Source organism: Dermacentor andersoni, chromosome 3, assembly GCF_023375885.2.
Source record: "Dermacentor andersoni chromosome 3, qqDerAnde1_hic_scaffold, whole genome shotgun sequence".
NCBI classification, from domain to species: Eukaryota; Metazoa; Arthropoda; class Arachnida; order Ixodida; family Ixodidae; genus Dermacentor; species Dermacentor andersoni.
The window spans coordinates 198,696,402-198,718,569 of record NC_092816.1 but is presented as its reverse complement, the minus strand read 5'-3'; the positions used below and the strand labels follow the sequence as shown (position 1 = coordinate 198,718,569).

Genomic DNA, 22,168 nt, shown 5'->3' with positions numbered 1-22,168 from the left:
TCTTCAGGAGTCTCATAGACCCTACACAAACACGATCGGAAACCAAGAAACACCTCACTCGCGCACTACACAACTTTCAAGGAAACACGGAGCAGCTAGCGAACGCTTTGCGCTCACAATACCTCAATCAGGATCGAGACCCGCGAGGGACGGATTATTCGTATGCAAGGCTGTGATAATCCGGAAATGGATAAGCCTTTCCAGCTTCACGACCTTCGCGCTGCTCTTGCACGAATGCGCAGGGGGACGGCGCCCGGGAGGGATAAGGTAACAGTCAAACTATTGGCAAACGTTCCAGATCGGGCGTACGAAACCCTACTAGAATACATCAACGCCATTTGGACGGGGGGGGGGGGGGGGACACTTCGTTGCCAGTCGATTGGAAGACATCGTTGGTAACCTTTATCCCGAAGGCGGGAAAATCGGTAAACATAGACAACCTCCGGCCCATCTCCCTCACTTCATGTGTAGGTAAACTCGTGGAAACGATGGTCCGTGACCGCCTCTCGGAATATCTCGAGAGCAAGGACACGTTCGCCGACACCATGTTCGGCTTCCGGCCTCATAAGTCGGCACAAGACATCCTTTTACAGCTTCATCACGAGGTCCTCGAACCCCCAGAACGCTCACATAACGACAAGATAGTCCTCGCACTCGATCTCAAGGGTGCCTTTGATAATGTTAAGCACGCCGTCATACTAAAGCACCTTAGCGAGACCAACTGCGGCGCTCGTACATTCAATTCTATCAAACATTTCTTAACGAACCGCTTGGCCTATATACGCCTACAAGAGACCGAGTACAGCCCATTTGTGATGGGAACACGGGGCACACCACAAGGCGCTGTGTTGTCCCCGCTTCTTTTTAACATTGCCATGGCACACCTCCCGGCACAGCTGGCGGGTGTCGATGGTGTTCAGCATGCGCTGTACGCCGACGACATCACCATCTGGGCCACTATGGGAAACATAGGAGCAGGCAAGCAGCGGCGAGCATAGTAGACCACTATGCCACGTACTGCGGCCTCCAGTGCTCCCCGTCCAAGTCTCAATTTGTACATATTCGAACTTCCCCGAAATGCAAAATCTCGGTTCAGCTTTCTGTCGCCAGTGGCCCCATCCGAGAAGTGGAGGAGATTCCAATACTCGGTCTCTTCATTAATCAACACCGCAAGGCAGGCACAACTCTTGCCAAACTCCGCAAGGTCGGCGACCAGGTGGGCCGGATGGTTCGCCGCGTTTCCAACAAGCGAGGAGGGTTGCGAAGTAAGGATGCGTTGCGGCTCGCACATGCCTTCGTAACTAGTAGAGTACTGTACTCGACCCCATACCTACGCTTACGGAAACATGACGAAGATTGCTTGGAGGTAGTACTCCGCAAAATGTTCAAGAGAGCCCTCGACCTCCCGATCTCCACTTCCAAGGCGCGTCTTCTCGCGTTAGGGATGGTAAACACCTATCGGGAACTTCGCGAGGCGCATCTCGTTAACCAATACACGCGTCTCGCCCAGATCGTGTACGGTCGCCGCCTCTTAGACCGGTTACATATTAAACATGACCACCATATGATGGAAAGAGTTCGAGTGCCCGAACTGTGGAGAAGCGCCCTCTACGTTCGACCCCTTCCAACTAAGATGAACAAGGAGGACCATAATGGCCGGCGCCAGGCGCGGGCGGATGCCCTGCGCCGCCACTATGGCGCTAAGAAACACGTCTTCTACGTCGATATTGCAGGCCCCAACCACTCCAGGGCGGGAAGGTACACGGCTGCAATCATACACGAGGAAAGACAAATGGACGACCTCTCGTTCAAAGCACCCAGCTCAACGCATGCGGAGGAGGTGGCGGTCGCCCTCGCAGCCTCCCATCCCGACTCTAAATTCATCCTCAAAGATTCCCGTGGAGCCTGTCGCAACTTTCAATTGGGATGAATCACTCCTCTCGCGGACAAAATTCTTCGCCGCTGTATTCGCAACTGCAATCCAACTCATCGCTCAATAATGTGGGTCCTCCGCCACCAAGGCATGCCAGGTAACGAAGCCGCCCATGAGGCAGCCCGCGCACTCACTTACCGGGCACCAGGCATCACTTGAGAGGACCTTGACCCAGATCACAGCCCTCTTCTTTCTTTTAAAGACATTACTGAGCACTATCGTGCCGAACACCGCGGTTACCTGGTTCCTATGAAGGGACTGGGTAAAGCTGGCGAACGAACTCTCCTTAGGCTCTTTACAAACACCCTGCTGTGCCCGGCGGTTCTCAAGCACTTTGACCCTTCTTTTGACGGCCGTTGCTCTTTCTGTGGGGAGGTGGCCGACACCTTCCACATGGTTTGAGCATGCAGGCAAACTCCTTCTCTCCCACCATCACCCCTTACTCTTCCCGAGAGGACTGGGAGGCGGCCCTACTCGGCTGCCAGGAACTATCGGCACAACAATCCCTAGTTCGGTGGACCTGCGTAGCGGTCAAGACCAACGGGGTCACGGAATGAGAGACTCCGCCCAGTATTGCAAGGGGCGCGACCAACTAGAGGTCTCTCCCCGAGCTCCTCTCTGTATATATATAGCCCAATAAATGCTTTTCACCACCACCACCTGGCTGTACTTCTCCCGCTTCCACACTTGCCCCATACCTGGCGCAGTGCAGTTGCGATGACTCGAAAAACAGTTATAGCGTTTCGTCCTCTTACTTCTACTTTCCACCCAAACCTTGTGTGGCCACGTCGAGGCCTGTCTGTGAGTGAATGACTGTATGACCGCTACTCAATACTCCAATTCTCCACCCGTTTCTTCATCCCACGTCAGAAGAAACAATATAATAATTGCTAATCCCCCCCCCCTGTACGCAGCGGCGACGCACTATAAGCCACCGCGTCACCGGAGCGCTGACTCTGTAGCGGTGGATCACGGTGTGCGCTACCCAATCCGAAACGTAGAACCACCTCCGTTCGGCACTGCGTGTTCTGTATGCGGTTGCCTATCTTTGACTTAAGGCAGCAGCTGCGCTCTAAGATCGCATTACCAAGAAGCGTAATCGTCTGCAAACCTTTCTTTTTCTTGGCGAAGCGCGCTTTTGCTTTTTCGCTTTCAGGTTAAGCTTGTAGCATTGGGACAACGCTCAGCAATAAGGAGGGGCGGAGGCACTGGCACGTCTACTTGTTTATCTTTCTCGAGTGACGGCTTTTTACTGGCTAACAAAGTTTAAATGTTATCGCTCAGCACAGGTCGCGCCTGCATGTACCGGAAGTGTCTAGAATGCTACCGATCTGTCGTCTGTTGTCACCGAACCTTGGCCGCTATCTTGTACACGTTCGAAAAGCCGACGTTCGATTTCGCCTCGCGCGATTGTCCAGGCTGCGCCGATATCGCGGCCTAGGCCACTCTAGTCCAATCGCGTGAGGGGAAATCAAGCGTCGGCTTTTCGAACGTGTACAAGATAGCGGTCCTTGGGTAATCTTATTGCATGCGCCACGCACATAGTGTTGTACTGTCTCGAAGACACGGAAGCACCATCGGATATCCTGGTACATCCGATGACTCATTAATAAAAGCCGACGGGCTTGCCCCGCAGATCAGATTTCGGCGATCACCGATGGTGTTCACCGGAATCGTTGGTCTTCAGAGTAACTTGATTTTGTGGGCACAGGTTGGCCCAATAAAATGTTAGTTTTGTCGCTTACAGTTTCACGACTGTTAATATCAGTATAACAACAATATCATTCGCTCCACTTGCGGAATGGAACCCGAACACACAAGGCAACAAAAAAAAAAGAAACAGAAAGAACTCCGGCTTGAGTGAATGTTGACCTCAGGACGGTTTAGTGGGAAAAGAAAATGCAATTATCACGTTCTTTTGTGTGTTCGCAATCACATCTGACCAGCGAGAGTTGCTGGCACCGGAAATGCCAAGCCCGTCCTGGACAGCGCTGTAGAGACAAGTGGATTTGGTTTCTTGAGCGGTCGTCGGGGGGGGGGGGGGGGGGGCTGAAATAGTGGCGCTAACATGCGCTTGTTCTAGAACATCCTGGGCCGGTATTTTGTAGCGATGCCTTTTCCGATTCTATGCTTTTTTCAGGCTTTTCGCGCTTGGCTGTGGTCAGAGCGATGGTCTGCCCACATTATCAACGGGATCAGGCGGCCGTGTGTGGTGGATGATAAGAATAGCATAGAATAAGGCATAAGGCATCGCTACAAAATAGCGGCCCTGAGCTCTCTTTAAACGCAAGTACTACAAGCTTCATCAATAGCATTTATTTTCAAATACTTCATTTGGCCACTTAGAAATGTGATCTACAATTTTCTTATTTCCACTTTCTTTGTGAAGGCAATATTTAAAAATGTATGTAAACAGTTATACTATTTCATTTACTTTTTAAAACGAGGAGAATACTGCAGACTAGGTCGCGCGATTATCAATACCACTGAGTAAGTTTTAGCCTCGGAGCACATTGCATCGTTTTTACAGCATTCGTTACTTTTCGCAGGGAAACCCTGTACATATGATGTCCCACGCAATTGGAGCCAATCATTAAAAATATACAGATGTCAAGTAGCTGGACATAAACAAGGTAATGTCGTTTGCCATTGCTTGGAGATACTCAGACTATACTTCGCATTCCGCCTAATTAAATAATTAGTCTTAATTAACCATCTTCTCAAATTTAATAATTGGATGAAAAGTGTCAGTGAGAATATTGTCGAGCGAGACGAAAAACTCCCGATGCAGCTTTCTGCTGCTCAATACGTGCTGCATAAAATTATTTTTCGAAGTTTGAACTAGAAGCAAAGTGACTGGAACCGCCAGCCCCACAGCAATTTTGCGTGTATTCGCTGGCTTCTGTGATACTTAGAAAAAACCCTTTTGGCGAGGACTATTTATAAAATTAGACGGAATGCAAAATAAAACATCGGCGTATCTCCAAGTGGCGGCAACCAGCATTCCTTTGGTTGTTTTTTTAATGTTTAATGTAATATTTTTTTAATGTTTGCCTCAAGTTATGTGGGACAAGCGGTAGAAAGAAGGGCAACCTGCACTTTAAGAAAAAAAACGCGAAAGGAACAAATGAAAAAGGAAAAATTTTTAGTTTTAACATGACAATATTAATTTATCGAGAACGTTATTCAACGTTATTTTAACAAACATCCTTTTCTGGGTTGCGTTGGTAGACAGAACATTTGTATACATTTACAGAATGTGTTTCAAAAAATGAAAAAGGGAAGCGAAAGTTTTCTCATCAATACTGCGAGGGAAATGACATGTTGTTCTGTATTTACTATTCACAACTATAATTTGTGTGCAGCTTCACCAGTGAAGAACAGGCCGATAAATTTGATAGGTGGGAACCAATTGGTCCTAGGTTCTGGAAAAAGTTACAGCTGCTTTCCCTGCGTGCCATCAGACCCAGAGACATACGCTAGTAGAGCTGACTCATGTACGTGTCACGTGGTGCCACGTGTCGTGCACACGTAGTATCTTAAGTGTAGCGCGCTTATGTGTACTTGCATCATTTGTTGCAAACGGATCCTGCCATTTGACTCTCTCGCATCGCACGAAAGTTGAAACCATGTGGGAAAAAAAGATCCTCAGGAAGTAAACCAGTCAATCAGTTCTTTCAGTGAAATCCCTGAAGGAACAATCAACAGAGAAACTTTGTGAAACAAGAGACAACGTGAGAAACGGACCGCGACAATAGAAAAAAGTATGTTAGTGAAACTGCTATACTTTTTTTGCTGTCATCTAATTAAAAAAAAATAAGTTACAGCGTGTTTACTAGCAGGGTTTGTGGAACACAACAAAGGTCACAACAAATAAAAACAACCAGTATATGTCTGGATTATTAATTTATGCGAGAGAGGGACAGGTCATTGGCTATTACTTCATATTCATCCAGCCTCCACCATTCGTATCTCACTTGCGCTAGCTTACCATCAACAGCATGGCAAGTTGTCTGAGTTTGCAGACGACGGTATCAACATCGCAAAACGCCCAAAAAACGGCACACACAAAAAGGACATATAAAAACAGTGCTCTTTATAAAGACACATCACTGAATCAGTAACATCGCCATTTGCTTAGAAAGCGCGTTGTTGTTCTGAACGCATAATGATGGCGCTCTTTCAAAATGAACTCAAGCCTTATTTTTCCAACTGGAACAAAACCGATATTTACAAACACTTCTTTATTGCTTGATTTCCCTCGGTAAATAACATGTGGTGCTGACCACGAGATATTGTTCAAAACGTCCGAATAGTGAGTGTATATTGCGGTGCGCTACAACTAATCCCAGCCTGCCGGCCCTGTTTGATCGTCTTGGCAAGGTCGTTAGTGACCCTTCTGCGTAGCGGTTGGAAACATCTCGACACGACACTGTCTCTTGCTGCAGCTCACCTTCTCTGCTTCAATCGTCTTCAAACGTCCTTCGATCGTCTTCCCACGCCTCTTCTTACTACCAAATTCTCAAACGCACTTCCAAACGTGAATAACATCCTCAGTAAATAGTACCCAATTCTCACCAGCAACAGGAAATTTAATAAGATTGTTCCCCACCCGCCCAGAGTAGCCTACAGACGCAACACTAATTTTAAAGATATTTTTGTGCATGCCAAACTAATAACAAAGATGAAGCTGGGAACCGGTGCCTATGGCCGCCCCAGGTGCTCTACATGCAAACATATTCAATCTACTACTACAGTAAAAAGTACAGCGTCAAATTACGCACACAATGTAACTTCGGCTTTCACCTGCACAACAAGCAACGTAGTCTACTGTCTAGAATGTGCCACTTGTAGCAAACAATACATAGGTGAGACTGGACAACAAATTCATACAAGACTCAACGGTCACCGCGCGGACGCAAAACTCAATTTACCTAAAGCAGTAGCCAGCCACTTTAATGAACATGGTCATATATTTGACAAAGCAGGCTCCATATACTGCAAATAAATTCCCGTTCGCCTCGAGAACGGAAATATACGGAGTCACACCTCATACACAAGTTTAACTGCCTACACCCGACGGGAATCAACTTGGCACATGGTAACTTAGGATATTTAAAAGCGGTAACTTAAATCTGAAATTCTCATATCATCAACCAAGGCACAAAACACATTATGCCACCAGCTAACCTTAGGATACCTTAATTCTTAACCTCACCTATTCCTCCATGTCGAAATTTTTTTCCTGCCTACTACTCAAGTTAATATACTCTTTCCTGTTTTTTTTCGTTTATATCACCTGTACAACCCCCTTTTCCCATGTACACCGGCCCTCGCTCGCTTCTGCGCACGTCACCCTCCTATTTGTTATTCCGGTTTCGGCTCCCCCCTCCTATTTGTTTTGTCTGTTTTCTATTATATGTTTTGAAACACCCTCACTAACACATTCAGTAGTCCCAAACATCATTATACCTTTTTCGGCGCCTGAGTCACACAGGGTATCGCCATTTCTGTATACTGCCGTAACGACACCTACGTTGAGCTACTGGGGCTAACAGCCCTTGAAAGACCATGCCGCTGCCTTCCAAATACGCCATACATTGCATCCCAGACTGCTTGTCACCATCTTTACTCCGAAATTGCTCGACGCATTGCATGTATGCTACTGAAGTCACGTTTCCAATAAGGTTTTTTTTTTTTTTTTGCCTGTTGTGTTACTCGCGTGCTGACCGCCTAACCAGCTCTTCTATTTCCCTCAAAAACATGCTGCCTAACTTCTCGCTTCCCCAACGCCCTCCCATGCCCCCCTTTCTTTCTTCTTGTTCGTTCTCCCCCCCCCCCCCTTTCTATCCTCTGGGTGTCCCACCCCCCGTCTTTTTCTCTCTTTTTTTCTTTCTTTTCTTTTCTCCCCGCCTTCCCACTCCCCCGCTCTTGTCCCCTCGTCTTGGGAACGGTGCTCACTGATGTCGGACGAGAGCGCTCATTACCTCGGAAGTCTCTCCGTTTATGACCAGCCGCCACCGACGACGAACGCACGTGACGTCACCACACTGCCCCTTTAATACTAACATGCCGAGGATGACGAGGTCGCCTTTGACGAAGATAGGTCCTCTTATCGAAACATTCGCCAGCCTTTCTGAGGCACCTTATCCCTGTTTAGAAACTTTATACCACAGTGTGCTACTCCCTCTCTCAGCGCCTTTCTTGATTTTGGACATTATTCCCGTGGTAAGTTGTCTGGATTTGCAAGCGAGCATATCAACATCACTGAACGTAGAAATTAACGGCACACACAAATCGAAAAGATGATAAAAGTGCTGTGTCAATGACGCATCACTAAATCAGTATGTAGCCACTTGCTTAGAAAGCGCGCTGCTGTTGGTGAACGCATGTAGATTATACTCTTTAAAAACGTACTCGATCATTTTTTTATCAAGTATAACGAAACTAGCTTTTGCAACACTATTTTTGTTCCCTGATTTCCTTCGGTAACGGACATACGGTGCTCACTACGAGATATTCTTTGAAACGTGAGAATTGTCAGCGGCTGTTTGTCACAGAGTTGCATGCCCGCGCCCCTCTCGAGTGGGCCGACATTGCCACCGCAGCCGCAACGCTGCTTGCACGGCGATGAGGGAGAGCGCTCCCCATTGTCCCTGAACCCGCCCGACGGGTTTTGGTCACGTGTGTCGCCTGAGCGCGGCGGAGGGACGAGGCGGCTTGGCGAGCGGCAGAGTGGCTTGGAAGACGGAGCAGGGTGGTCGTGCACCGGGAGACAGCTGAAGATGTGGTCGGCAGGCTGAGACCTCCAGGCCGAAGTCCTCGCCGTTCGACCGACAGACGGTGCAAGTCCGTCAGGATCTTCGGCAGCGAGGTACCAGCAGCCCGACGCTCTTCAGACCGGGATCTCGGCAAGCACGCCACAGTTAAGCCTCGTGTTCCAGCCCGCTCTCAGAACTTTCCGCCGGACTCTTTTTTTTTTAATCGCGTTTAATCTTTCATTTATTTATCCATCGCGTGTTAATTATTGTATGCTCTGTTAGTGTAGTGTTTGTCGCATTTATTGTCGCGTGTATTTTTCATTTTTGTCGCGTATTTTTTGTTTATGCGCGAGTGTTAGGAGCTCCCACGTGGTGGGCTTAGTGTCGCGCGAGTGGCGTCAGGGCGTGTGCTGTGTGACCCGCACGCCTTCCGCGAACTAGGCCCCACGGCTTGTAATTTGTATGTTCTTTTTCTTTTATTATGTTTTGCCCATGTTTTTATTTTATTAAATTGAATGTGTTAGTGGTACGTCGCCTCCCGTCTCATGCCTCTGGTTCACGGTCGATCAGGCGTGGACCTTATCGCCGGTCAGCAGTCGAACCCTCACTAAACGCACGCGGGGTGGGTTTGTTGTCGCCCCATCCCCTCCGGTTCGGAGAGTGCGACTAGCTCACCATCAATCCTTGACACTGTTCCAATGCGCCACAACCAACTACAGCCTGGGGGCCTGGTCTGATTGAGTTGGCAAGGCCATTAGTGACCCTTTGGCGACGCGGTTGGAAACTTATCAAAAGGACATGTCTCTTGGTGCAGCTCACCTTCTCTGCAGACACCTTCAATCGTCTTCCTTTCACCTTGAGCATCCTTCTGCAGTAATACTGCGGCCGTACTGACTGGCCAGGATATTTTTTGTGTCCAACCATGTAATTCGTCTTGCTCTCCTCACTGAAACAGCTCGGCGGGAGATTACTGTGGAAAAGAGAATTGGAGATCTACGGCTTTTATTAGTTTACAGGGCGTGTAATGTTGTTCAGCGACAGCAATTCACGGCATTTAATTTTAAGCTCAAAAATGTCGTCCTCAGAGGCTGCAAATATTCATGGCACCAATCGTATCTTATTAGTTATTGTCTACGTAACTTCGCTAATCATACAAGGAAACAAACTGCTAATTCTAAGCCTCAAGGCATGAAGCAGCACGGCATGAAGCAGCAAGGCAGGTAGTAGAGCAAGAGGGCATAGATTCATATTATAGAAATGTTTGGCATGCAGGCAAGGACACAACAACAGGGAAACGGTGAGCGAAAATGCCCTGAGTATCGTCCATTTCAATTTTCCAGCCTCGGTTTCTTTCTGCCTTTTATCTAGCATGTATGACGGAGCACTTGCATGCGATTGTTATGTCCCGGCTATCCCATTTCATTCCTTTAATTAGCTGTATTCTGCATAATTAAAGCCGGAAGCCTGAATTCCACGTGAGTTGAAGTTTATTCACTTGTTGGTCACATAACCTAATGAGACGGGTATCTTTAATGGAGTCGGTGATCATAAAGTTGAGCTATCATGGGGCTTCGTCAATCAATGCCAGTTTCTTTTTTTTGTATTCCTCGGCAAGAAAGCACGAAAAATGGTAATAAAGGCAAATAGACATGCGCAGTAGTTATTGTAAAATCGTATTCGAAACGCGAACTCGAATTAATTGTTAGCTTATAGACAGCACTTGTTACAGCCATGCGTTTAATAAGAGATACACACAATATGGAAAGCGCCAGATGAATAAAGAAACATATTTACTAGGAAACATTAGGAGCCATCTTAGCTAAGCGAGTAAACGTTTCTGTGCGTATGCAAAAATGACTGGACGCTAATTATTGTTTCCCTCCATCGCATCGTTTTTTGTGGCAAAAGCCAGTGCACAACGCAGTTAAACACGCCCTGGTTGACTTTATTGTTTAGGAGAAGGAGGCGCCCTATAACGTAAAAGTTTTCCATTGTGACTTTATTCCAATATCCTAACTGAAAATAACGTTACCGCCAACGAAACTATCTGGTGTTGGCCCGCAGTGTTGTCTGAACAGACCACTCAAATGCTCTCCTCGTTATAGGGTCTCTTTTTGTGTTTAAAAACGAACATTGCCTACATTGAGCAGTTTTTCTTATCTAATTGGCTGGAAAAAGACGAGGAGCACGCTCACGTGGAGAGGGTATCGATCGGGCCGAGCCAGTGCAGCAAAATAGATAACGGGCTAAAAGGGTGCTGCCGGCGTCTGCGATTTGTCCGATTCCCCCGTACTTAGCTTGCAGTGGCTGGTCGAAAGTCGCGGCTGCGCCCAATGGAAGGCTAAGAGTGCCGATAAAATAGATCCTCAGCAAAGAATAGTTGGCAGGACAATGTCGTATACGTGCCGAAAGAGCCCAATAACGGTACACTGCCACGCAAGAAGCTTTATTATAAGGTAGTAATTCAGTGCTCTTCGGCAGGTGCGAGTAGCCAAGGTCTGAGCCATTGGCGGGCAGCCATATTCTATTTCTTTCGGAATGCGGCAATCTCCGGCTATTCAGACCGCTTCACACGCTGGCCTGAACCAATGCCCCTCTCTCATATTGCTGCAGAGTGTGTAGCCCAGGCTATCTTAAATACCTGGCTTTTTTCGTTATGGCGTATCACACACCATAACGACAGTGAGAGGAAAACAATTTGACTCGTCCCACTTTCCAGTTCTCTCCCGTCTTCTGGGTGCAACGCAGGTACGAATGACAGCTTATCACCGAAGTTCCTATGGCATGGTAGAACGCTTCCACCGTCAACCGAGAAGCAGCAATTCGTGCCCATGACTCCATAATTCCATAGACAGAGCCACTACCTTTAGCTCTACTAGGTCTTCGTACAGCTCTAAAAGCAGATGCACAGTGTTCTTCAGCAGAACTCGTTTTCAGCACGACACTTCGCGTACCCCGTGAGGTCTTCGCCTCGCAACCGTCATCTGGTGATCTACAATCCTACGCCGACTGCCTTCGCATTACAATGGCCACTGTTATACCACCGCCGATTCGTAACGACCGCAGAAATGTTTACACGAGCCACATTTTACTTCATAGAAGTCAAGTGTTTATCCGTCACGACGCTACTCGCGCTCCTTTACATGCTCCTTGCGGCAGTCCCTTCAATGTCTTCAAGCGTGACGCCAAGTTGTTCACACTTCTTGTCAGCCGACGGGAAGAGACCATTTCGATCGACCGCTTGAAGCCAGATCATCTAGAGTCTAAACATATAACTGGTGTTGCATTGAACAATTGCTGAAGTCACGTGTCACTGTGACTCATGTCACAGCACTGTGAATTACGCAGGCGCACTTATGCGGACGATGCCGACTCTCTGGCTGGGTGTGCGGCGCCCGCAAGGAGACGCGCGCACGGCGTTCAGTTTGAAATTGGAGCTCTTTGTGCGGCGCCTAGTGGTGTAATATTTCTCAGGCACAATTGTTAGCGCGCCTTGTATGCACTGTGGCTGTCGGTTCAAAACTGCCATGTCTGGTGATGGGGACCTTTACACATTGTTATACAGTCGTATAACGGCACGAAAAACTAAAGTCAGCAGTGTAATAGTTCAATTTAGTGAGGGCGGAAATAAGCGACAATGCAAACAAACGTATTTTCATGAATCAGTCATCTGCAAGGGAACCCAGTAAAGATCACACACCGCACGCGATTCGCTATCAATTGCACATAAAAACTGAATTATCCACGTACTTTCAACATTATGCAGAGTAAGGCCGTTCCATTTTTTTATATTTTACGAGAAAAGTGAATTTTCTAAACAATCGGTACAGAATGTACATCCCCACTGAAACGTTCCGGTGTGCGCATCACTAATTACATATTCTTTCGCTACGACTCTTATATAAATCAAACGGGATTCTTATGGAATCCATATAGCGTCCGTAACAAAATCTCGAATCATACGGAATTATTGGAATACCACACGGAACTTTCAGTCGGCATTTAGCGAAAGTTAATGAATACGCATGTGTGGTTGGATTCACTTGTAACCAGCGTTGAAAAGTTTTTATTCAAGCGCATGTCGTTGACACAGCAAGCAATCATATGGCCCCCATAATTGTTAAAAGTAACCTTGACACATTATGCCCCAAGTTTAGCGATGTCGTGTTTAGTAAAGGGACACAAGAGTGGGTAAGCGCATTAGCAAATCCGTCTAACACACGTGCGAACAATTTTTAGTGCCTATAGGGGTCAATCGGGAGCAGGCTTCAGATGAAGAGACATGGTTTGAGTGCAATAGCAGTGATCTCGCTTCATTTACGACCCCGTCTAAGGTCGTCAGGGATTGCCAGTCAAAGATAGGTGGTTGCAGTCAGTTCAGTGTAATTATACTTTAAGAAGAATAGTCACGGCTGAGGTATAACATGCATTTCTACCTACAGAGAAGGCAGAAAAGGGCGTTTCGTGTGTTCACCCCACACGAAAACACGTTTTTTCTTCTCTCATTAAAAATAATTGGTTACATGTAAGGGGCACTCAGTTTCTTAGGGCCGCACAAGGCCGAGACCCGCGCGAGACTATATATGAAGTGCCGTCAAGAGCACGCTTACTTCTGCGGAAGGGATGGAATATCTTTGGCATTTTATACTTTAAAGAATTGCTGTCAACACTTTTTAAGGTTCCAGCAGATTTTAAAGAAGCAATGCAGTGATTATGGTTTGTTTCTACATGATCCCTTTGTTCTCCTCAACGCTGATGGTGAAAGAATAGAACAATCCGGGGTTTAATAAGTTTCGATAAATTAAGTGGAGCGTCTTGGTAGAATGTATTCTTAAGTATTTACAGGTTTATGTGCGACAATGCATTCTTTCGTGTTAGGCCTAATCGAAGAGGCAGAAATCGAAACTGATTGGAAATAAATATTGAAGGGTTCTTGCCTAATATCGCAGAAATTTCGGAATGCAGCAGCCCCGTAAGAAGAGGGACCACTGGTCAGCAAGGCGTCATACGATTCGGAATCCTAGTTGATTCTTTATTAGCAGAAACTTAATTACGATTGCTGACAGCGGCATGATTGCTCTGCATGTAAATACAGTGTCTTTAATAACGATGTCAGAAGGATCTTTTATGCAACGATCGCTGCGGCACGCACACTGCACATTGTGCGCAATAAATATATATGAAGCAAAAAAGGGCACATTGACCAAGGAGAGCAGGACTGGCTGTAGGCCGATCGCCCTTGCTTTACCATGTTTTCCGTGTGCCATTTTTTAATATCATTTAGTCAAATTTTCAGCATAATAAACCAATCGGCCCTAACACACGCCTTGCTACACTGTACGTGCTTGTTGTAAAATGCCGCGAAAAGGTATAACTACATTATACACACTTCCCATATTTCCCGGAAGAGTTCGAAAACACGCGAATTGTTGAGACATGGATTCATGCAGTGAGAAATTTGGAATGTCTGAGGAAGTGTCAGTTATTAATACAAAACATTGTTCTATGCTGTCGTTTGAAAGCACCAGACGCTTCAAAGCTTCCGGTGCGCATCACGCCAGCGATAATGTTTGTTACACGTTTTCACGTAACAGTAGACATTCCATTCTACCAAACCAAGCCGTTTGCGAAGCAGGGGCAGCTAAATGGTTGGCACCGACCAACGAATGGAGAGCAGCGCGTCGTCTTGTTTAGAAACGTTATGATGAGTTTTCACGTTTCACAAGGTGTAGGTCTGCGCGAATGGTGCACAGGAAAAAAATATTCGCACAGCTGCATTTCTCGCTACCTCTAATTTGTGGCAGTGTTTGGTATCTTTATGTGTTCTTTAGATAATGAATATTGTATTCAAAATCTTTGACTGTCCTAACTCTGGTAGTGCTATAGACTTCATGGGTTGATAAATAAAATATTTGAGCTTACTGCACAACGTTTCGTATGTCTTCTTCACTGCACTTTGAAAGCCGGTACTTTTTTGTGCCTCCGTCGACATAGCTCATGAGATATCCTTCAGACCAAGGGCACTTCGGACTACCGTCATGTGGTGATCCCAGTCTGCGTTGTGGAAGAAGGAACAGATAGCTTTTTTACGAAGTACGAAGTTGACTTATTTGGAAGAGAAACAAACTTACATATGTGCGAGTTCGTGAGCCATTGTTTTCACTCCAGAATAGGTAGTAGGTATGTCTTCGCCCATTCCGACAGGGTACCTACGGCACACTTCACCTTTATATGCAAGGCCTCATGGGAATAAAATAGTTATTATATTAGAAAAAAAACTATTTTTGTAGTCTACTAACGTGTCTGCGTAAGAGACTTCCTAAATACCACGCTAAAGCTTTCGTGAAAGATGAAAGCGAACAGCTCGGGGTCGCATTGAGATCTGGAATCAATTTATTTTTTTGAGGTTTCCAGGCGAAACACAATATTACCCGATTTGTACTATAGACTTGAAGACTGTCTGCTAGTACAAGGAGATATATCCAGATGATCTATTGAAACATAGTTCCGCAGCAAAAAGAAAAACGATCGCTGAAAATATAGCTGCTATATATAATCGTATGTATAATGCTCTACATTTCTCACAGTACTTATTGTTGGTCAAGAAGAAATCTTCGCTTTTGTTTTTTTTTACTGCTCCCCCATTATCGCATACCTTACTTCGACACGGTCAGCTCTGCACCTTTCACACATTTTAGGTGACATTGTTGACTCATTCTCTGAGTAACCGCAGAAGTTAGCGTAGTTATAACAACATAGCTCTGTTCAATATGGTTTGCTCATTTTGGGTGTTATATAATGCTACTTTAATACCATGATGCTCTTTTCCTGTATAACTTTTACTACTTGTACTGACCGTTTAATTAACCGTTATGCAGTAAATGTAATGCGCAACCATAGGGCTTCTCTCAACGGGAATAATTCTAGTAAATTATATCGCAAATGACGCGCACTAAACGCGCCGCACCCGTTTCCTTCTTAGCATTTACCATTTCTTAGCTAACTAGACAACTATTAAAACAAAAATGGGTGTTTTTGGAGATACAGCTTTGCGCCTCCAAAACAAACACCTCTACAACTAAGCGACCCATATAACGAAGAAATAATTCTAATTCTGTTCCTGTTTTGTAGCGAATATTGCGCTGCATGACCTTTACGACGGGACCTGTATAAAAAATGATTTGGAAGGCCCAAATCACTTCATCATAAAGGGATTCGACTGTAATTCTATTTAAAGCAGAAAAACGGCATGAGTACAGGAGTGCAATGCAAGACTAATGGACTCATTGAATAAGCACCGGGTATTGGTCCTCCACAATCAGTTTTTCTTTTATTACCGTGATACCTTGCCTTCTGGGCCTCTTTCTAGGTATATTGTGATACACTACCGCTTAAATAAAATCAATGCTGGTCAGTGTTGCGGAGCCTGTGCACTAGCTATTAAAATTCGGAATTAATTGACTACACCGACTCTGGCAGTGCTGCTATATCTTAGTGAGAGAACTTACAGCGTAAGTATAGTGAATATCTCTAGTACTCTCGACCGAATTGTAGAATTTTCTATAAGGTGAACACTTGCACTGTTGTTCGCACACAACTTTAGCAGAAAGCTGCGTGCGCGGACTAATAATTTTTTTTTTCGGAGACATTCTGTTCGAAAATAGTGGCAAGTAATTTCCCTAGGGTAAAAGGTTGGCTTATCAAACATGACAGTTCCACATTTGATTCCGCGATGGTGGCGGAAAGAAACAAGGATGAATAAAACCTACGAGGACAGTAGCTGCAGTAGGGCAGAGGTTGCATAAACTCAGTAAGGAGCTGAACGATTTACAGCGAAGCTGTATACCTCAACCCTCCCAGGAAAGTTTCGTGTAGTAAGCAAAAAACTCCCATACGTGGGCCTACCCCGGAGATAGCGCAATACCAGGCCGACCGCGCGGAGGTAAAGCAGGCGTTAAGCCCTCCCCATACGTGGGCCAAATTATGATGAATGTGGTAGGGTTGGGGTTCCGGATTAAATTCGACCATCTGATGTACATCAACGTGCACCTAAATCTAAGTACAGCCGTATTTTTACAATTATTTTTATCGGTAAGCGCCTGTCGCGACCTGGGACCAGGTCACCGCTTAGGCGACGCGGCGGTTATTGAGACAACAAATGGCTAGGTTTAGCAAATTAGGATTCATGGCAAGGGAGGACTTTCAAGTTCTTCCTTTTTGTAGTGAGAACAATACGGACAATTAATTTGTTACGTGCCAGAGTAATCATTCGCATAAATAAAACGGTAATGGTAGAGCTGCTTGTTGACACACAGCTCATTAATGGATTGCCGCACTTGGTAAGCCCACGGCGCCCTTCCCCATTTATTAAGACATTGCCAAGCAGGAAAACAAAGCGTGCCGTAACGTGCTATTCATTCAACGCACTTCGGCTTACCTGTTATGGCTGACATCATTTTCCCCTTTTCAAATTCAATCATGTCGAGGCTGCAAGTAAATTTCGTGTTTTATCAGAACGTGTTACATAAGAATGCAACGCTATAACTGTGCGAACATTAACTATGTAAATGGGCACTCCTTGGTCTCATTATTCGCTTGCGCTAAGACAGGCAAAAGAATGTGCTATTTGCTCACCCAGTCGCAAGATATACCAGGTCAGGATTCCCTGGCACTTTCCTTTTCTTGTAATGTTTTCCCAATCCATCCAAAGTCGGTTCCGACTCCACTGTGCCTTTGCCAACTTTCTCAAAACTGTCGTTCTGTTTGAAAAGACAGAGGAGTGTCTTACGATAGGTGCACACGATAATTGTTCGTATTCGACCCTCGTAAGTGTTATCACGGCTTTCTTTGAATCGCTAAAATGTATGGCGTGTTTGGAGGTTACAATGCTCAATAAAATCTACGACCAAAACTAGTCGCCGCCAGAGAACACATACGACAGGACGGACGCCAGCTTTATTTTTTTAAAGTATGTTATTTAAAAAAAACGTGCTTATGCATAGGCAAGTGACGTGGTGGTGGCCACCATGCTAAAAAACAACAAAGCGTGTGTGTGTGTAGCGATCAAATGGGTATGCTAATTCCAAATCATGCAGAGGGAGTGGCCAAGAAAATAAGCTTCTTACGTGGAAGGGATAAACATGGCACGCTGATACATGCATCGTCCCCTCGTTAATGTAATAAGACTCTATCATAACCTCTGTCAGTCTTATCTTTAGCTACGCCTATAAACACGGTTTTAAATGTCACAGCGTAATTTTTCTTGAAGGCGGCACAGAAAGTGGCTCCAACTAAGATAATGCATTATTCTAACGGAGCGATTTCACACGCAGGCATCGTCAAAAAGGAGAGCGCGACCACTTGAAATGAATGAGCGGTTTACTTCGAGAAAGGACCAAGTGTATGAAGATGAAAATGGCCAGTAAAGACAGAGTAAGCCCACTGCACACGCATCCCCGTCAACACACGCTGCAAGCAGGCGTTCTATTTTTTTCTGTCTTTTGTTTTTGTTGACAAGAGTAAAGATATGCCTTGACCAGAGAGTAATCGTGTTCAAGTCACGGGGTGGTTGCAGTTCACTGAAGTGCACTTGATAGACCTGTCTATTAACCTGTCTATTAGACCTGTCTATTAGTTGCTGTTTGGGATGGTCGTCGAAAAACGCAGGCTGCTTCAAAATCTAGCGTGTTCCATCATCTTCACAATGATCAGCTATACAAATGTTCTGCTTTGAAGTTCAAATATTTTTATCTTCTTGTTTATTTTCCTCCTCTGCTCTTCCGGGAAATAAACACTATTTTTTTGCTTATCTATTTAATTTTATTTTACATATTTTCAATGCCCAAAGAAACTACAGAAAGGACCAGTATTTATTTTTATTTTACATACTTTCAATGCCCGAAGAAACTACAGAAAGTAGCAGTAACAAAGCAAAATAATATGCAGACAACTATATACAGAAAAAATAATGTTATGTGATAGCCTTGGAGGCTGCCGTTTTCATTGAACATGTATCTGCGATGTGAATGATGGATGCATGAAAGTGGTTCCAGTCTACACTTGTGCGTGGTCAAAAAGAATCATGACACTTGTGCGCTTGGCAGGATGGAACGGCAACATTATATCTGTGGTCAGATCGCGACAAAACATATAAAATTTGGGTGATAAGATGATTCCTCAGCACGTAGGTGGAGTTATAAACTTTGTCGAATAGGCAAAGGCAAGAACACTTCCGGCGTAATGAAGAGTCTTGAAGATCCCGGGTTTCTTTTTTTCATACTGTTACACTGCAATGGCAGGAACAGTTAGATAAAATAAAGCGAGCTGGTCGGTTTTGAATCGCTTCAAGGGCAAGGGTTAGTGATGCTTGATTGTTATCGCAAATAGCAGTTGCGTATTCTAGTTTTGATGGAATTAGAGTTTTTCGAGCGTAACCTTTACGGAAGTAGGCACAGTAGAAATGCCGACGATATGCCAACATGCGATTAGCGTTAGCAGTAATATAAATAGCATGTATATTTCATCACCGATAATGAGCTATGTGAATGCCAAGGCATCTGCGAGTGTTAACTGATGCAAGCAAAACGTCATTCTGTACATATCTACACTAATTGCCATTGCTGATCGCATGTGTTACGCGCATCGATTTACACTTGCTAGCGTTAAGTTTCATGAGTCATTTCTTAGGCCAGAGTGACACGTTGTAGAGATCCCTTTACAGGTTATATCAAACGCCAGAGTCAATAATATTGCGGCATATTACGCTATCATTTGTGAACACATTAACTGATCATGATTTACACAGTTAATATAATAATGTAAATGTCAATAAAACCAACAACAGCAAAAGCCCCACGACGGATCCTTCTGGCACACTGGATGTAACTGGTGATGAATCAGATGAATAGTTATTGGCTCTGACATATTGAGTTCGATTGGAAAGAAATTCATTACCCCAAGACAACACGTTTGGGCCAATATTGAGCTGAATAAGTCAATGGATAAGAAGGTCATAACGTGCCTGACTTCAGTTGCTCCAGAGCGCCATTTCCTTTGTCTTCCCTTTGTTTGTCTTGTGTTTTCAGCCTTGCGCTTCTACGTACATACGAACTGCCTCCCTTAATAGCGTTATTGCTTTTTTTATCAATCATTGCTTCATTCTAAATAGCATTCTGATTCTGCTTCCCTCATTCTGAGGTGCTGCCGTTGCCTGCTATCTACCCCATGAAACGCCGCAATGGCTGACAAATCAATAGCGCAAGCGCAACACCACACAGTACAAAATGTAACATGTAACAGCTGCTCTTTGCCCCCCCCCCCCCCCCCCCTACGAGGTCAATCGCGATTATATGCATAACCGTTTACAGAGCCTCCCTCGCTGTTAGGACTTGCCACCTAAGAGGGCCTCATCAGCTTCCGAGCCGGAAGACGGAACCCCGCATATGTGCAGTTGGTAACTTACCCGAAGCAATGGAAACCTCAGAATGACCGAATAAAGACATGCTTACCAATACGTGTTGCTACGTGCCTTGAATTCTAATCGCATTAACGTTGACAGACATCATGACATGAGTTCTGCTGAAATGTTTTTCTGCTTACCTCTATGATTCCTAACGCTGCGAAATAAGACATCCATTTTTTTTTTTAGTTTGGCCACCGTAACTTTCACATTTGAGGCACTCGCCGCACTAAGTCTCACTCCTAAGAACGGCCCGTCCAAAACGTCGCTCGAATTCCTTGGTCTGCCTTTAGTCAGCGCAATCAGCGCATATTCCTATCATCAGCATGATATGCCCAACGATCAAGGTTATATGACAAATGTGATTTTGGGCACCCTTCACAATGCGTCTAAGCGTTAAAGGCTTGTTATACTGCCTCATTCTTTATTTTGAACCGAAGCATATAAGATCCACTTGGCGTTTCAGAGGGGCTCGGTTTCTCTGTACCGACGTGGGAGCGGCCCGCATCAGTCCCAGGCTGATCCCTCAGGACGTAAGTAAAGTTCTTCATACCATACCATATCTCCACATGCAGTAAATATTTTTAGGGTACTTACCAGGTTTCGGCTTACTCCAACGAGCTTGAATTTTATTCTTGGATTTTGCATGTCCAGGTACCTTAAATTTACCTGAAATAATGCATATTTTCCTGTTGTCAGATGACATAATCTCAGGAAATTAGAGGCATTTGTTTTTTCACGTTTGCCAGTATAGAAACAAGTGCTAAATACGGGTTAAGGTCGACTTTAACACAGCGGAGGTGCCGAAAAACATCGGACAGTTCACGGCTCTATTCGCAACTCCAGAAAGGTATATTTGCTGGAAACACTTCACAAATAAAGAAATGTTGCAACGACATCCAGCGTCACAGCGGCCTGTCACGACGGCTCTTATAAGTTTATTGACTACAGTGCCGATCACCTCATTCGATCAGTCTCAGGGTTCCTGAGTCAGAACCATAGAAATAGTGGCGCTTTACGTGCAAACGTCCGGTTTGCTCAGTGAGCCACATTAGATTTAAAAACAAACCTTTCAAGCGAGCTGGGATTGAAGTCGGCAATTTTTTCAGCCTACCGGGCCTCAACGAAGAGTGTAAGCACACCTCCACGGCGTTGTTTTACTTCTAGAGGTAACATGCTTGACTGCTTTTGACCTTCATGGGAAACTCCGCGCGGCAACTCCTATTGTAGTATATAACATAAAATGCCAAAATATCTAGGCAACACCATCTGTCATCCTTGCAGAAGCTAAATACGCCAGCTATGCGCGCACAGGACGAGGGTAAAAAGATTGAAGTTACTTTGTGAGTGTCATTTGACATAAAAGCAAATGAGCGTTCCGTTTGTAAGTTGGCGTGTACCTTTATTTGAGATTGTCAGCGTCGGATGAATGGCGCTTCGTCGCGTTCACAGTACGCAGAGTTCAACACAAGGCTCGGGCTAGAAAACATAGGCGGCACCCGCCGCCCTTTGAGAGTCTCAAACCAAATGGAAGGTTGAGAAAATAAGTCAACAATGCCATATCGTTGCACGTTGCCTCTCTTCCGACGGCTTTCGGGAAGTTAGTGACTGTTTATTTTGGGCAAACTCATTCGTATTCGTGTAGATGCATGATTTGGAAACGAATGAAACCATTTGTAACGGAATTTAGCCGCATACACAGTGTGGGAAAGCAAACCAACCAATCTGTGGACGGGTCGAATGCTGAAAAGCTGTAATGGGCACTGCTTGCAGTCGCCCATGAATTTCTTGCGAGCGAATAAATTGGGAACTCAACGCCTTGAATTAGAGCCGTATAACGTAAATCTGTTGCATTCTGACTTGATTCCAATCGCCTGACGTCAAAGTTCCGTAAGTGCCGGCGCAAGCATCTGGCGAGAAACCGCCGCGTTGTTTGAATGCTCTCCTCAAATGCTCTCCTCATTTAGAGGGTGCCACTATTGTTTTCTTTCAAAGTGAATAGCACTGCGTACCTGG

General features: G+C 45.3%; 1 protein-coding gene across 1 annotated transcript in view; it reads right to left on the bottom strand.

Annotated features, from left to right (window-relative positions):
* The window catches only part of LOC126524380 (venom metalloproteinase antarease TserMP_A-like), a 67,764-nt gene that overhangs the window by 17,955 nt on the left and 27,641 nt on the right, over positions 1-22,168 (bottom strand). The window contains exons 6-11 of the mRNA XM_055067274.2: positions 20,750-20,821; positions 17,329-17,453; positions 17,132-17,181; positions 14,826-14,934; positions 14,617-14,748; positions 9,514-9,664 (exon numbers count right to left, since the gene is read on the bottom strand). Coding sequence (XP_054923249.2) covers positions 9,514-9,664; positions 14,617-14,748; positions 14,826-14,934; positions 17,132-17,181; positions 17,329-17,453; positions 20,750-20,821 — 639 coding nt within the window. The remainder of the gene's footprint in view (positions 1-9,513; positions 9,665-14,616; positions 14,749-14,825; positions 14,935-17,131; positions 17,182-17,328; positions 17,454-20,749; positions 20,822-22,168) is intronic.